This window comes from Eleutherodactylus coqui, chromosome 10 (genome assembly GCF_035609145.1).
Source record: "Eleutherodactylus coqui strain aEleCoq1 chromosome 10, aEleCoq1.hap1, whole genome shotgun sequence".
In the NCBI taxonomy this organism is placed as follows: Eukaryota; Metazoa; Chordata; class Amphibia; order Anura; family Eleutherodactylidae; genus Eleutherodactylus; species Eleutherodactylus coqui.
The window spans coordinates 112,304,330-112,321,858 of NC_089846.1; the positions used below are offsets into that span (position 1 = coordinate 112,304,330).

Consider the following 17,529-nt stretch of genomic DNA (forward strand, 5'->3'; position numbering starts at 1 on the left):
GACGCCCGCCTAGGGCACACAAATTTTTGAACGCATCAAAGATGCGAGACAGAGGCAGATACATATACACATATGCTGCTAATGGCTCCAGTAAATGCTTTAACTCCTCCAGTGCTGGGTTTACAGCTGTATAATGTCCTCAATGCTGCTTTTACTAACAGCTTTTTCTACTAACAGGCCAAATTTCCTAAGATACAGGAAAATCTATTTCGTGGTGAGCAAACTTTAGTATACTAGATCAGTAGCCAGTTGTTGGATGATACATTCTGTTGCTCCTGAACCTCACCTTCTACAACATTTATGTCATGTGTGAAAGAACCCCAAAGTTGACCCTGTCAACAAAACTCATCCATGAGTACTGCAGGAGTTTAGATGAAGGTTTACTTCCTTGAATTCACTTGACTTCCTGCTGTTACCTTATATTTATATTGTCACAACTGAATTGTATATGCACACATCCTATACCAATCTGAACCAGGACACACAAGCTCAAAGCCATATATAAAGTGCAGTAATTTCCTTAAAGGAGTTGTCCGGTTGTAAACTATTGATGGATCCCACTGATAAGCTGTTTACCAAACCAGTGTGCTCATGCACTGAACTAATTTCTACAGGAAGCAGACAGCTCCATTCTCACTGCAGTGGCCAGACTTGGTATTACAGGCAACATTTCCATTCACTTCAAAGAGAACTTTGCCCATAATACCAAGCCTGACCACTGCAATGAAAACAGAGCTGTTCACCTCCTGCAGAAATCAGCCCAGTGGAAAAGTACACAGTTGATCGGTGGGGGTCCTGTGTGGCAGACCCTATTGATCTATTATTAATTCCTATCCTGTGTATAAACTCAGCTCTAAGCATTGGCTAATTCAGCTCTGCTACATTTGTAGTTCTACAGTTTCCAGAGTATTTGTTGCAAAGACTTCACAGAATCCCGAATGTCAAGCTGTACAAAAAACAGGCTTCCTTAGAACAAAGGCACCGAAGTTACAATGGAAGTTGAAATGGAAAACTCCTCTTAAAGATATGACTTTTACTGTTACTTTTAATAGTTAGTGATATAGTTTTGACTTTACTGCCTAATTTGCCTATGACAAATATTGCAAATAACGATGCCAATTTAAGCTATGTTTTGTCACCTCAGTCAAAGCAATTCAGGAATAAATTTGGGGAACGTTCTAATATTATGCTGTGTGCCTTTACACCCTGATTATAGTGTTCTTTGTAAGTCATTACATTTAGTACTTTCTGTGAGACGTCCCTGCTGAGATGGAAGAACAGAAAGAAGCTGGTTAGACAAGCTGTACCTATAGGAATATAACAATTGACAGACCCCATTATAAATGCATTCTAGTGTTTGTTTGTCATGAGCTTCCATATGTTTCAACAGGAAACTTCTATTAAGACCTCATGTATATCTTATAACCCCATTCTTTTCCTTGATGACGCCTAGTTACCGTGTTTCCCCCCAAATAAGACTCTGTCTTATATTAATTTTTGCCCCAAAAGAGGCACTAGGTCTTATTTTCTGGGGAGGTCTTACTATACTTATCTAGCAGGCTGGGACCAGGTACCTCCCGTTGCTCTCCACAGCTCCAACACGCTTCCCGCAGTCCTCGGCCGCTCATACAACATCACTTCCTGGTTACAAGATTCCCGCCTCCAGGAAGCGATGGCTGTGATTGGTTCTTTGACTGCTACTCAGCCAATCAATGCAGCGCTGGATTAACCAATGCAATGGCTGTGATTGGTTTACTGCAAACCAAGACCTCTCGTTGCTGACTTCTGGCTTCTCTTCTGACTGATGGTGACTCAGTGGTTAGCACTGTTGCTTTGTAGTGCCGGGGTCCTGAGTCCATATCTGACCAACAGTAACATCTGCATGGCAGTCACTTGTGTGGGTTTCCTCCGACACTCAAAAACATTCTAGTGGGCAAGTATAGATTGTGAGCCCCAATGGGGACAGGACCTACTCTACTGATGACATTTGCTATATAAATTACTTGTTTAAGTAAAACTAATGCAAGTACATGATTTATTAAAGGTGTGTGCATAGAAGGGCCAAAAAAACATTTAAAAAAGCTCAATCTGAAATGCAGGTTTACTAATGCACATCACAAATTGCTATCGCTTATGAATTAAGGTTTTTTTCCGGCACTATAATATTGATAACCTATTATATTGGAAGATAGACCTTCAATATCAGTTCATTGGAGGTCCAACAGCTGGCACCCCAGCCGATCAGTTGGGTGACACCCCAGCCAATCAGTTGGGTTGCACCCCAGCCAATCAGTTGAGTGGCACCCCAGCCGATCAGTTGGGTTGCACCCCAGCCGATCAGTTGGGTGGCACCCCAGCCGATCAGTTGGGTTGCACCCAAGCCAATCAGTTGGGTGGCACCCCAGCCAATCAGTTGGGTGGCACCCCAGCCAATCAGTTGGGTTGCACCCCAGCCGATCAGTTGGGTGGCACCCCAGCCAATCAGTTGTTTGCTGGAGCTGCTGAGCCCCCTGACTAGCACAACTCCATGCATTGTGAATTGCGCTAGAATGACAATCTTAGTCCCATTCAAGTGATAGTAAGAGCGCTTTAGTTCGTGTATAGATAATATAAGTGATACCAAGGGTGAGTTAATGTACAATAGGAAAGAAAAATCCATTCTAGAAAAATGACATTATACTTTATGGATATAACTTTGCACTTTCATTTAAACTAGTAGAACTTTTATAGGGACTTGATACGTTTTATACAACATGATACATTCCTCAGTTGATACGCAGTTATGTTACAAACTAAAATGTTCTAAGATGATTGACAGGAAAATGACTGAACATTACATGCTACCCTCATCTAGTTACAAGCACACAATGCTCCTTCGTAAGTGAATACGCATTAAATCAATCCACGTCTTAGAGAATCAGCTCAGTGATAGTATTCTTCAGTTTGATCCATCACTCCTTTACTCTAGAATGACTGTATGATTCAGGTGAGAATACATGAAAATAATAGGTTCTGGGAAATATTAACTGCCTGACTCCCAGATACACATTCTGCACAGATTAGTACAAATAACTAATTTGTAATATTGGATACTGCACACAAATTATAAGATATGCAGTACAACGTAATAATAAAATAAAAGTCGTACATTGAAACTGAAAAATTCAGCAGCAGTACTTAAGTATTACGGTGCATTTACATAGGCTATAAAAGTCATGCGAGTTTTGTGCACCATCACAATTTCTAATTGCAATGACAGCAATGGGCAACGGTTCAAAAGGTAATACCGTGTTTACCCAAAAATAAGACACTGTCTTATATTATTTTTGCCCCAAAAAGGGCGCAGTGTCTTATTTTCGGGAGGGGGGCTTATACTTACTTGGTCCGCGGCGTCCCGATGGTCTCAGGCGGCGCTTCGGCAAGTGTCCTTCCCGTCTGCCTGCTCAACTTCTTTCTGGCGATGGGGCTATGAATACCATGCCTCCAGCAAAGCAAGCGCTGTGATTGGCTAATCATAGTGCCAGCAGCCAATCACAGCCAGCGCTCCATTAACCAATCACAGCCATTCAGTGATGTCATCCACTGAATGGCTGTGATTGGCTCATCAAGCGCCGGCTGTGATTGGCAGATGGTGCTGAGATTAACCAATCACAGCGCTCGCTTTGCTGGAGGTGGGGTATTCAAAGCCCAGTCACCAGCAGAAGCTGAGCAGGCAGACGGGGAAGACGCAGCCGGAGACCATCGGGACGTCGCGGACCAGGTGAGTATTGATTTTTGGGGGTAGGGGGCACCTCGGCTAGGTCCTATTTTCGGGGAGGCCTTATATCTCAAACCTCCCCCGAAAACCCGATAAGTCTTACTATCAGGGTAGAACCTATTTTCAGGGAAACGCGGTAATATAATATTAATAAAGAGGCACTAACTTTTCGGACATCTGCTCATCTAATAGCTTGAGTTAGTCTTATCATTTCTGTAATATACTTGGATTAAAAGTTTGTTGCTTTACCGCTGTAAATTACGTTTGAAATGGGTGCACAAGGGGTCTCCCTTCCAGCTTCTCTGCAATCCATTCTCTGTTGTTAGGTACACAGCTTCCTTAGTAACAAGGACACATGGACTTTCCATAGCAACAGGGGGGAGCTATTTTCACAGATGGCTCTAGTGCACTCTCTGCCTCTGCCTCTCCTGCTGTTACCATGTGTGTCTGTGTGTTTAATAACCATTTGGCCAAAATATCTCTAAATGCCTGAATCTTCCTGGGAAAGCAGAGGGCTGGGCATTCAGATACGACCTTCCTGCTGATTGGACCAGAGACAGTGCAATACAGCATGGAAAGTAAAGGCAAGGAACTGCAGGATAGTGAACTGCTGGCATAATACCAGGCTTGCTAAACACCCCCTCCCTGAAAGTGGATTGCAAACAGCAGAAAAATAGAAAAACCATATAAAAATCAGAACTTACAGACATTAAACGGGGTGCAAGCAGCAGCAAATAAGAGGGTAAGGAGAACCTGAGATATTTTAGAAAACATATTGAAAACTCAGGTACACTTTAACAGCTAACTGCAGTTATGATTAGGTAAAGAACAACTCATTCTAAGGAATATCATTAGTTTTTGAAGCATTAACCCTTTCCAATCCACTGTCTGACCTCTGAAGACACTAGGATTTAAGGCTGTACAGGTCTGATGTTGGAAGACATTCATCAGGGTTCTCTTACTGTATATTGCCAGCCTCTCTGCTGCTGGAGCCTATCCAACGTGTCACCTCATGCAGTACTGGCTTTAGCCAGCATATAGCGCCGTTGTATAACGGCAGAAAAAGAGTAAGCCCCCCAGGAAACCCAGGATACAAGTTGGATTGGAAAGGGTTAAGCAAGCCATACACATTTGATAAATGTCCACAAATTGACATGTATGTTCCTGCCTGACTATCCTCCAATGCCTGCTGTTGGGAAACACAAGGATCAGACATATAGGTGTTTAACATGCCCGATACTTTGTTTCCCTGGAAGATAGGCAGTGCCAGTGACGTCTGCCAGCCATTTATGCCCTTCTTCTTATTAAACTACAGAAGTATGCTCAGCCAGAAGTCAGAGATATTTTATGCGTATGCATTACACTTGTACTAAGCTGTGACAAATGTTTTACGGCACGTGCTGTACGCTTCTGTATATGCAACGCAATGAAAGTACTGTACCTTCCACTGCAACACAATAATGTTAAGCTGACGGATTTTTCTGCCCGCTACATTAAAGCACAGTAATAACAAATCAGACAAGAACTCTTCATGCCAGTTAGGTGCATCTTGCAGAAATATTCCGCAGGTGTGAAAAGTCCCATAAATAAATATCTGGGGCAATGTCTGGCAATAATTACAATTACTGAGGATTTCCTGGAAACATGACCTGCTGGGGACATTGTGAGGACCAGGGTTTGGGAAACACTGATCTAGAGCTCATGACAGCCCTACGCACTTTCAGAAGGTCTTAGGATGCAATGACAGCCGAACGGCACCCCCAATCGCATTGCGAGGGGCCGTTCAGGGCCCCCAAACTTCAAATGGGGCATTTAAATGCCACTGTCAGTGGAAATTAAAGCCTAATCTGACGTGACCGCTGATCAGTGTTGTTGTTGGTGGCTGTCAGCTGTCAAAGATGGCTGACACCCACTGTGTATGTAGCAGGTTCGGCTCCTGATCCCGCTACGTATACAGACACCTGACGTGCGCCGTACATGTAGGGTGCACGTCGGGAAGGGGTTAATGCCGCTATAGAGTTCTGAGTCAAAATAGAGCAGAATTCATTCTTTTAGTGCAACAGTTTTTTTTATAGTTTCCATCTTGTTTGGATAAATTAAGGGGTGAGTTATAATCAATTTACAACAAACATAGTCAGTTTTAAGGGAGTTGTTAAAGTTGTAGATTTTTACTTAAACTCCATTTTCCATGCTGTACATTGGCTACAGCACATGTCATGTCCCATAATTAGGCTGGGGTAGCCTGTAAACGTGACGTGAGAGGCGAGACCTGGAGTAGTGGCTTGGGACATAGTGGGAGCTGGGAGGACATAGTGGGAGCCAGGAGGACATAGTGGGAGCCAGGAGGACATAGTGGGAGCCGGGAGGACATAGTGGGAGCCGGGAGGACATAGTGGGAGCATATATGCTGGTTAGTTATTTTACTGCATGGGGAATAGGGTTTTAGTGAAAACCTGCAACTCAGACAACCCCTTTAAGTATATCTGATCACCTTTCAATCCTCATTCAATGCATGTATCCTATTTTGCAGATATCTATGAAATATCTTAGGTCCCTTTTACATGGGCCGAAAAATCGTTCAGATTGCCGTGATCAGCTTAAATCTGAACTATTGTCATTCAGTGTAAAAATATGCCTCAACTGAATTCCCGAACGATAATTCGTTCACCGTTCAGTTTATGCATGCCTAAAAACCTGAACGACCAATTGGCCCATTTATAAACAACTTCCTGCTTACTGTGAATGGAGGCGGGCTAGTTGGAAAAATCCCTGGCCCACTCTGCCTCTATTCACTCAGCAATGATCGTTTCTGTGCTTTTACATAGGAGTGATCATCGCTTGGATGACCAGTTGGGTATCTGAGCCCGACAGGTTGTCCCCTGTATAAGGACCCTTAGCTAGCAGTCTGTCTATGCTTTATAATTAGCCCATTTCTTGTTTTTGCTACAGTCTGTTAAAGGCCCTTAACTATTTCTGTTAACTTGAGCAGTTTACAATCAGGAAAATGTACCCTATCAGAAACCTACTACAGGAGGGGCAGCTATCGTAGCTTCAAAACAGAGTCAATCACATCACTCCTACTGCTCCCTATCAGCAACAATGCCTCCATAGCAATATAATGTGCTACGGTGACCCCATAGGAAGTCTAACCTGTAGTCATACGCCCCATAACAATGCTAGCCTACATTATTGGATGAGTGGAGGAAAAGAGAGATTGACACAAGCTTGGGCTGATTAAACCGAATCTACTTCCTACACTGGTCGTGTGTAGTCCTTGGGGCAGTGTTGTCCAACCAATGGCTCGGGTGCCATGTGTGGCTTGTGCCCTATGCTTAGTGGCTCCCCTTGTGAGTCCTGGATTATAATATCCTAATACTCTGGCAACGTATGTTATTGCAGACATATCCTAACCACTCTCTAGGACAGTGGTGTCCAACCAATGGCTCGGGTGCCACGTGTGGCTTGTTTCCTGTGCTTAGTGGCTCCCCTTGTCCTGGATTATAATATCCTAATCCCGACCAAAATGTGATTAAGCCTGTATGAACCAGCCCTTATAGTTAGTTGATTTTTGAATAGTACAATATATATGCTAACGTTATGTAGGTTCAGAAAATGTTACCTTCTTGGACAACGCCTTCAAATCACACACTATTCAATACATTGGCTTCGATTCAAACTATTTACTCACCTCCAGTGCAGATTTTACTATGTGAAAACCAGCAGTAAGAGTCTGACTTTGGAGAGACTCCATTTGGAAAGTGAACCGGTCTTCCCATGTATCTGACCATATCTGTTTCCATATCCACAATATATGTGCGGTACAGTTCACAGGTCTTTATGTCTGTGTCCAGAATGACATAGTCGGTAAATCCATTGCCATTCACATCAGTCCTAATCATCTGGTTAAATCCATAAAACTCCATGTTCTTTGAATGCTTCACCAAACTCGACCCCGAGACCCAATTGTGGTGCCTCTTGCTGTTGTTCATGGCATGTGCAGTAAAGTAGATTGCATTGTATATAGTGCCAAATAAGGGAGACACCTAAGTAGGCAAACATGAGAAAATAGATTATCAGTATTCCTTGGAGATAGATACATTTAAACAAATTAATACATAGAGGAAAAGTATACGCCAAAGATCAAAACTGGGCGAAAGAAATATAAGTTAAAGGGGTATTTTGGTTGCTTAATGTTTTTTAAAGTTTTTTTTACCCATTCATCGGATAGGGGAAAACTGATAAATCGTTGTGGGGCCAACTGTTGAGACCCCCAATGATCCTGAGAATGGGGGTCCTGTTGGATGCCAAATAAATGGAGCAGTAGTCGTGCAGGTGTGCTACCGCTCCATTCATATCAATGAGAGCGCCGGAAATTGCTCAGCACTTGAACTTGGCAATCTCTAACGCTCTCATTGAAACAAATTGCCTGCTCGCCCTACACTGCATTCATTTAAGGGACAACTGGATCCCCATTCTGGGTATTGGTAGGGGTACCAGGGATCAGACCCCCACTGATCTATCAGTTTTCACTTATCCAGTGGATAGATGAAAACTTGAAAAAACATGAATTAACCAGAACACCCATTTAAATGTATTACATACAACTCATACATGGGGTTATGTATGAACAGCAACAACTATGAAGAAGAACACCGTACCAAACCGTACCATACTAAACCCAACGGCATTTTGTTTCTACCCCTGTAGGGCAAACATGAGTGACTTTAATTCCCCACAGATATTATCAGAACCCTTCTGCGTCCTCCTGATGAACGGACTGTTTACGATAATGACGTTATGTTCTTTTTATGTATTGGTTGGTCACCAATCATTTGAATTCTATAACATTAATTACTGATGCTTCAATTAATACTGGTGATCACAAACCATGCCATTTCTACGAACCTCTGTGGGGTTTGCTGGGAAGAGGATCTCCCCGTTGTCGACTGCTTGTTGGAGGGCTTGATGGAAGCTTTTTTCCTCTGATTCCATAGTGATGGTGAGTACAGCATCATAGGCAGCCCTGAGCTTGGAGCTTAGCCTCAGTATGTCATACGTTGTCTTATGGTAAGGTAAACTGTAGTATAGAGTATCATAGGGGATAAACACATAGGTGCCATCAGTCATCTTCATGTCGTGTGCAATCTCCAGAAACTGCCGTTGTGGTTTTCCTCCAATGAGTACAGAATGCATGCACATGATGATCACTGCAATATAGACAAATCACCTACATATTAAACCTGATCATATTATATTGCCAAAATGCATGAGAAGCAAAACCAGAAGAATTTCACAGAACAGACATTTTGGGGCAATGAGAATTTCTTGAGCCGTCATACAGGAAAAACAGCACATGTCATGTAATTGCATCAAAGTAAGGTGCAAAGTTGGCCCTGGTACTTTTTCTTGCACCTAGTAAAGCAGCATTTGGACCCAAAGGCGTAACTTAAAGCTCCTGGGCCCCAATGCAAAACTTGTAACGGGGCCCCAACTATAATACTTTATTCGTAGTACTGGGCTCCCTATATGGAGAAGAGAGGCCTTATGGGCCCCCTAAGGCTCCTGGGCCCGGGTGCAACCGCATCCCCTGCATCCCCTATAGTTACACCAGTGCTTGGACCTCTCTACACATTTTATGAGTCCACCAAGTCACATACTGTATACTACTGTAACTTATTACACTAATAAAAGTCAAGTTACTGTATATAGAAACATAGAAGATTGATGGCCAAAAAAACCCAAGATCTATTAAGTTGGTTGTTATATTATTTCCTTTTTGTTTTTTTTAATCATTTTTTATTTTAATTTTCTCTTTAGATAGATATAGGATTATCCCAGGCATGCCCAAGCTCACTTACTGTTGATTTTCCAACCACATCCGCCATCTACTAACATACTTACTGTCACCTTCCTAAAGCACCATAAACTAACTTATGGTGTTGTTAGGTCAGGTGAAAGGAAAGCGGGTGCAGTATTTTTCATCCTCGCCCACTTCGTGGTTCACACGGTGCCTGCCTGTTAAGTCTGCATGCCAGCCGAAAATTGGACTCTTTTCAGAGTCCTGCACACGCACTCTCCTATACTTGTCTATGGCAGAGCGGGCGCACAGGATTCTGAAAAGAGTCAGATTCTCGCCTCTACACTATAGAATACCATTTTAACTTATCACTCTCATCCATGAAGCTCTCCACAGTTCTGCACCACCTGAAATCTCCTCCCTCGTGTATGTCTACCACCCTACCTGTGCTTGTAATGACCTCAGACTTAGGGTACTTTGACATGGGCCGTCAGTCACCTGAGTAATCGCTAAAAAAAGTGGTTATGGGTGATTGTCATTCTATGTAAACACAGGACCCAACAGGGTAAGTGAGCGAGAAACACTCACTTGTCGGAATCACTTGGTTTGCAGATCAGATAAAAACCAAGCACTTGTCGGCCCATTTAACAAGCGGGTAGCTGGATGAGATCTCTGGCACGCTCTGCTTCCATGCAGCTAGTGATTATTTATTGGTCTTGTGTGAAAGCGCAGGAGCAATAATTGTTGGGATGCTTAAGTGCCCAACAGTCATCCTGTGTAAAAGTACCCTTAGTTCTGCATTAGTTCAAACCTCATGCTAATATCTCAAAGACATTTTTACTGAACCACTCAAGTTTTCCCAAATATAGGACTCTGGGCAATAAGGTTAATCTACAATACCCATAATTTTAAGCCTGCCCTAAAAACTCATCTCTTTAGGAAGGCGCATCATATCCCCTAATCTAACTCTTCTCCATTTATCCTGTTTCTACACTCTGTCCAAACCTGATTGCAGTATCCCCTTCACTTCATACATACTAATGCACTTATTTATACATATGTAGATATTGGTTGCAGACCAAATCATACAGTTGTAAGTATATTACCTTATTCATATAACATGGCTGGACCAATGTACAGAACACACAATATGTTGGTGCTAAATAAATCTTTTCATTATCATTACTTTTATGATTATTATTTCATGTATCCACTACTCTTTCTGATGTTGTTTCTGATCTTCCCTCAGCTATTTCAGATAATGCCCCTTTGTTCTTGTGGATAGCTTTCTAAAAAATACACTTCTCTCTGGAAAATTATTTTATACCTTTAACATTTATAAAGGTTTCCATCGTGTCCTCCTCTTCCTTCTCTCCTCCTGTAACATATATAACTGTTTCCAGCATGTCCCCCTCTCCCTTCTCTCCTCCTGTAATATATATATAAAGGTTTCCATCATGTCCCCCCTCTCCCTTCTCTTCTCTTGTAATATATATAACAGTTTCCAGCATGTCCCCCTCCCCCTTCTCTCATCCTGTAAGATATATAAAGGTTTCCATCATGTCCCCCCTGTCCCTTCTCTTCTCCTGTAATATATATAAAGGTTTCCATCATGCCCTCCTCTCCCTTCTCTCCTCCTGTAACATATATAAAGATTTCCAGCATGTCCCCCTCTCCCTTCTCTCCTCCTGTAATATATATATAAAGGTTTCCATCATGTCCTCCTTTCCCTTCTCTCCTCCTGTAACATATATAAAGGTTTCCATCATGTGCTCCTCTCCCTTCTCTCCTCTATGTAACATATATAAAGGTTTCCATCATGTGCTCCTCTCCCTTCTCTCCTCTATGTAACATATATAAAGGTTTCCATCATGTCCCCCTCTCCCTTCTCTCCTCCTGTAAGATATATAAAGGTTTCCATCATGTCCCCCTTTCCCTTCTCTCCTCCTATAACATATATAAAGGTTTCCATCATGTGCTCCTCTCCCTTCTCTCCTCTATGTAACATATATAAAGGTTTCCATCATGTCCCCCTCTCCCTTCTCTCCTCCTGTAACATATACAATGGTTTCCATCATGTCCTCCTCTCCCTCCTCTCCTGCTGTAACATATATAAAGGTTTCCATCATGTCCCCCTCTCCCTTCTCTCCTCCTGTAACATATATAAAGGTTTCCATCATGCTCCCATCTCCCTTATCTCCTCCTGTAACATATATAAAGGTTTCCATCATGTCCCCCTCTCCCTTTTCTCCTCTTGTAACATATATAAAGGTCTCCATCATGTCCCCCTCTCCTTTCTCTCCTCCTCTAACATATATAAAGGTTTCCATCATGTCCCCCTCTCCCTTCTCTCCTCCTGTAGTATATATAAAGGCCTCCATCATGTCTGCCCTCTCTCTTTTCTCCTCCTGTAACATATATAAAGGTTTCCATCATGTCCCCCTCTCCCTTCTCTCCTCCTGTAACATATATAAAGGTTTCCATTATTGTCCCCCTCTCCCTTCTCTCCTCCTGTAACATATATAAAGGTTTCCATCATGTCCCCCTCTCCCCTTTCTCCTCCTGTAACACATATAAAGGTCTCCATCATGTCCCTCTCTCCCTTCTCTCCTCCTGTAGTATATATAAAGGCCTCCATCATGTCTGCCCTCTTCCTTTTCTCCTCCTGTAACATATAAAGGTTTCCATCATGTCCCCTCTCCCTTCTCTCCTCCTGTAACATATATAAAGGTTTCCATCATGTCCCCCTCTCCCTTCTTTCCTCGTGTAGCATATATAAAGGCCACCGTCATGTCTGCCCTCTCCCTTTTCTCCTCCTGTAACATATAAAGGTTTCCATCATGTCCCCCTCTCCCTTCTCTCCTCCTATAATATATATAAAGGTTTCCATTATGTCCCTCCTCTCCTCCAGGGTAACAAATTAAGTTATTTAAGTCTTTCCTAGTAAGTTTTGTTCTTGAGACCTTTCACCATTTTTGTAGCACATCTCTGAACTAGCTCCATTTTATCAAAGTCTTCCTGTAGGTGAGGTCTCCAGAACGGCACACAGTACTCTAGATTAGGTCTCACCAGAGCTCTATACAGCGGGATCACAATCTCCCTCTTTCTACTGGTAATACCTCTATCTATGCAGCTGAGTATCCTACTTCCTTTCCCTGCTGTCTGACTACACTGTAAGTTTTTGACAGCCCAGAAAAATGGTGGAATTTCTCAAGAATAAAATGATTTAGAAGATAAATAAACAACTTAGTTTGCATATCCTGGAGCACAGAAAGGAAAGGTGGCTACGATCAAAACTTTAAATACATTAAAGGAATAAATAAGATTCAGAAGGGAAGTATTTTTTAGGAAACTAACACTAGAACAAGGGGGCACAATCTGAGATTAGTTGGGGGGATGATTAGAAGCAAAGTCATAAAATATTATTTTACTGTAAGGCCTCATGTCCACGGGGAAAATCAGGCCCGCCGCGGATTCTTCATGCAGAATCCATAGCGGGTCCATCCTGCCCCGCGGACATGAGGCTCAAAAATCAGAATAAACTCACCTCTCCGGACGCTGCGGATCTTCCTTTCTTCGTGGACGGATCTTCTTTCTTTGGCCCAGCAGATGTGCTCGGCACGCCGGCAGCATGCCGCGCGCATGCGCCGGGCACAGACCTGCAGCGTCCAGGACAGGTGAGTTTAATTCTCGTACGGGTGTTCCGCGGATCCGAACGGCTTCCATAGGCTTCAATAGAAGCCTGCGGGAGCAGTCCCCGCGGGACACCCGCACGAAAATGGAGCATGTCCATTTTTTTTCCCCGCACACGGATCAGCGCCTGAAGGGACAAATGACACCCGCAGGTATTTACTACCCGTGGGTGTCCAATGCATCCCTATGGGGTGTGGATTCGCGTGCGGGAAAAACGCTGTGGATTTTAACCCCGTGGACATGAGGCCTTACGAGTACTGGTTCTTTTTTGTTTTATCCCATTTGTGGCAGTTCTTTTTAAGCTGGATAACCACTTTAAATTCATCTGCTGTTGATTTTCTAACCACATCTGATGGGAGTTTGCTCCAAGCATCCACTACTCTTAAGCCATTCTCTGAGCTGGCAATCTAGCACTCACTCTCCTGCTGTCCTTTGAGTCCTTGTTCACATGTGGAGAACATGTGACCACTGCAGCCAATCAGTGGCTGCCGCAGTCACGTGCCGGTACAATTGGAATCAACGCACATATAAATAGAGAGCAGCAAGGGAACTTTGGGGCAAAAAAATGGGGTAGTCAATTTTTTCGTTTGTTTAATCACATTTACAGCAATTTCTTTAAAATGTATCACCCCTTTAAGTATGCCTGGGAAGAACATATATCTATCCTAAGAGGAAAACAAAAAATAAATAATATAAGGGCAGACTTGATGGACCGTGTAGGCATTTTATGCTATCAATATATTATGATTCTCTCTCTGTTTCTGCCTCCATGCTTTTTACTGCAGGTCAGATTATCTGCTGTGCTTTTACACTTAACAATCTGTCATTCAAACGAACGAATGAAGCCAGAGTTCATTCGTTTGTTCGTGCAGCTTGTCTATACAGGTAGATAAATAGTTGGCTCATACACTTGCTATTGTTTAGTCGTTCACATCCGCTTTATAAGTGACTGAGAACGACTGAACGATCCGTATTGAAACCGAGCGATTAGCAAATAAGCCAACGATGGTTTTCATGCCTGCATAGAATGAACAATGATTGACCATCGTTTGACCGTTGGCTAGGTTTACACTGAATGATTAGCGGTCATTTTCGCTTGTTTAACCCTTTCCAATCCAATTTGTATCCTGGTTTTCCTAGGGTGCTTACTCTTTTTCTGCCATTATACAACAGCGCTATCTGCTGGCTAAAGCCAGTACTGCATGAGGTGACACGCTGAATAGCCTCCGACAGCAGAGAGGCTGGCAATATACAGTAAGAGAACCCCGACGGACGTCTTCCAGCATCGGTGCTGTACAGCCTTAAATCATAATGTCTTCAGAAGTCAGACAGTGGATTGGAAAGGGTTAAATGATTTTTTTAATGCTTTTGTTCCATGTAAAAGGGCCTTAAGTACTAGTCTCACAACAAACACACCAGAAGACAATGCTAACTTCCAATGCTACAAAGAAAAAATCATCCTACAAACAATAAAACCACGGATGACAAAAATGAAATAAACTAATCATGTCATGCAACGCAAATGAAGACATTTTGCCATTATAGGGCTCTTTCACACGAGCGTAGCAATTTTCGGTTAGCCGTGTCACGGCCTCAGAGCGACTGAAAATTGAATGAAAGGGCGTACAAATCTTCAGTTTGTGCACCCGTTCAGACGGCCCAGGTCCGGTGCATATACGCCGAGCCCGGATTGCCGTCGGGCAGCGGGGGACAGTTTAGCTCAGCCTCCTCCTTTCCTCCCCCTCGCCGGCTTTTGGCAAAGGAAGGGGGCAGGACAGTACCGGAGCTAGTATGCTAAGCATCCGCTCCCTCTATTCCCCTTTGTCGGCTGCCAGCAATTGGAGGGGGCGGGAGGTTAACAACCACCTCCCATTGCAAACAGCTGGCAAGGGGCGGAGGACACGCTGCTAAACTCCCTCCCACCTCCCTTCTCCAGCAGCTACCATAGGTTCCCATAGGAGTCTATGGCAGCGGCCGAAGTATTCCGGCCAGGAAGATAGTTCCTGAACTATCTTTTCTGGCCAGCGTAAAAGCATCTGTCCGCAATGTGCTCATATGCGCTATCTTAGCCGGGCAGGCATTTTTACGCCGCAGTAATACGCCTATCTGAACTGAGGCCTTTTAAATTATTGCATCAGATGGGCAGTGTATATCGGCCAGGCGTGAAAGCATGGCCGATATACCCCCTTAGTGACCAAGCCTGTTTGCGCCTTAATGACCAGGCCAAATTTTGCAAATCTGACATGTGTCACATTAACATGGAAAAACACCAGAAAGGTTTTGCATATCCAAGCGATTCTGACATTGTTTTTTCGCCACATGTTGTGCTTCATTTAGGCGGAAAAAATAGACCGATAGAAATTGTGTTTATTTATTAAAAGCGCCAAAATTGGGAAAATTTTGAAAAAATCGTCATTTTTTCACATTTCCAACTGCAATATCTTAAATATGTGCAAACATAATATAGAAATTTTTGCTAAGATTTATATTTCCACCTGTTTACTTTATTTTGGGCGCACATTGGAAAAACTTTCGTTTTTTTTTAACTATTTAGGAGACGTACAAATTTAACATTACTTTTTAGCATTTTGAGGAACACTTTGTTTTCCTATACCAAGCCGAGATTGGAAAGGCTCATGAGTGTCAGAATAATAGATACCCCCCCAAATGACCTCATTTTAAAAACTACACCCCTTAATGTATTCACTGAGGGGTGTCATGAGTATTTTGACCCCACAGTTTTTTTTCAGGAATTAATTCAATTTAGAGGAGAAAAAGTAAAATTTCATATTTTTGCAAATCTGTCATTTTAAAGACATATTTTTTTCCTATAGTTTACATGAAAATCAGGATTTACACCCCAAAATGGATACCCCTATTTCTCCCGTGTTCAGAAATATACCCATTGTGGCCCTATTGTTATATCTGAGTCCACAACGGGGCCCAAAATGAAAGGAGTAGTCAGTGTCTTTCAAAACAGAAATTTTGCTTGAAGTCCTTTTAGGCCCCATAGCACACATGTAGAGTTCTTGAGCGCCCAAAACCATAGAAAACCCCCACAAATGACCCCATTTTGAAAACTAGACCCCTTAAGGAATTTATCTAGGGGTGTACTGCATATTTTGACCCCACAGTTTTTGAATGAATTCAAACCAAGCAAAAGGAAAAAATTGTGATTTTCGTTTTTTCGGCAATTCTGTCATTTTAAAAACAGCTTTTTTTGTACAGCACACATATGAAGGAAGACTTGCACCCAAAAATGGATACCCCTGTTTGTCCCGTGTTCAGAGACATACCCATTGTGGCCCTAATCTTATGTCTGGATACACAACGGAGCCCAAAATGAAAGGAGCGACCGGTGGCTTTCGGAACACAAATTTTGCTTGAAGTCCTTTTAGGCCCCATTGCCCACTTGTAGAGTTCTTGAGCGCCCAAAACCATAGAGAACCCCCACAAATGACCCCATTTTGAAAACTAGACTCCTTAACGAATTTATCTACGGGTGTACTGCGCATTTTGACCCCACAGTTTTTGAATAAATTCAAGCAAAGCAAAAGGAAAAAATTTGGATTTTTGTTTTTTTGGCAATTTTGTCATTTTAAAAACAGCTTTTTTTGTACAGCACACATATGAAGGAAGACTTACACCCCAAAATGGATACCCCTGTTTGTGCTGTTTTCAGAAATATACCCATTGTGGCCCTAATCTTATGTCCGCATGCACAACGGGGCCCAAAATAAAAGGAGTAATCGGTGGCTTTCAGAACATAGATTTTGCTTGAAGTCCTTTTAGGCCCCATTGCCCACTTGTAGAGTTCTTGAGCGCCCAAAACCATATAGAACCCCCACAAATGACCCCATTTTGAAAACTAGACCCCTTAACGAATTTATCTAGGGATGTACTGCATATTTTGACCCCACAGTTTTTGAATAAATTCAAGCAAAGCAAAAGGAAAAAAATAGGATTTTCATTTTTTGGGCTATTGTGTCAATTTAAAAACAGTTTTTTTTGTACAGCACACATATAAATGAAGGCTTTCACCCCAAAATGGATACCCCTGTTTGTCCCGTGTTCAGAAACATACCCATTGTGGCCCTAATAGACTTACAGGACCCATGGCTAGGCCTACAATGAAAGGAATACCCGTTGGATTTCAGGGTACCACTGAATAAATTTCAGGCCCCATTGCCCACTTATCGAGCCATTGAGCGGCCAAAACTATAAAGAACCCCCTCAAATGACCCCATTTTGAAAACTAGACCCCTTAATGAATTCATCTAGG

General features: G+C 42.7%; 1 protein-coding gene across 1 annotated transcript in view; it reads right to left on the minus strand.

Annotated features, from left to right (window-relative positions):
- Positions 1 to 17,529, minus strand: part of GUCY2F (guanylate cyclase 2F, retinal) — a 76,682-nt gene that overhangs the window by 50,458 nt on the left and 8,695 nt on the right. Inside the window, exons 4-5 of the mRNA XM_066582111.1 lie at positions 8,663 to 8,964; positions 7,446 to 7,800 (exon numbers count right to left, since the gene is read on the minus strand). Coding sequence (XP_066438208.1) covers positions 7,446 to 7,800; positions 8,663 to 8,964 — 657 coding nt within the window. The remainder of the gene's footprint in view (positions 1 to 7,445; positions 7,801 to 8,662; positions 8,965 to 17,529) is intronic.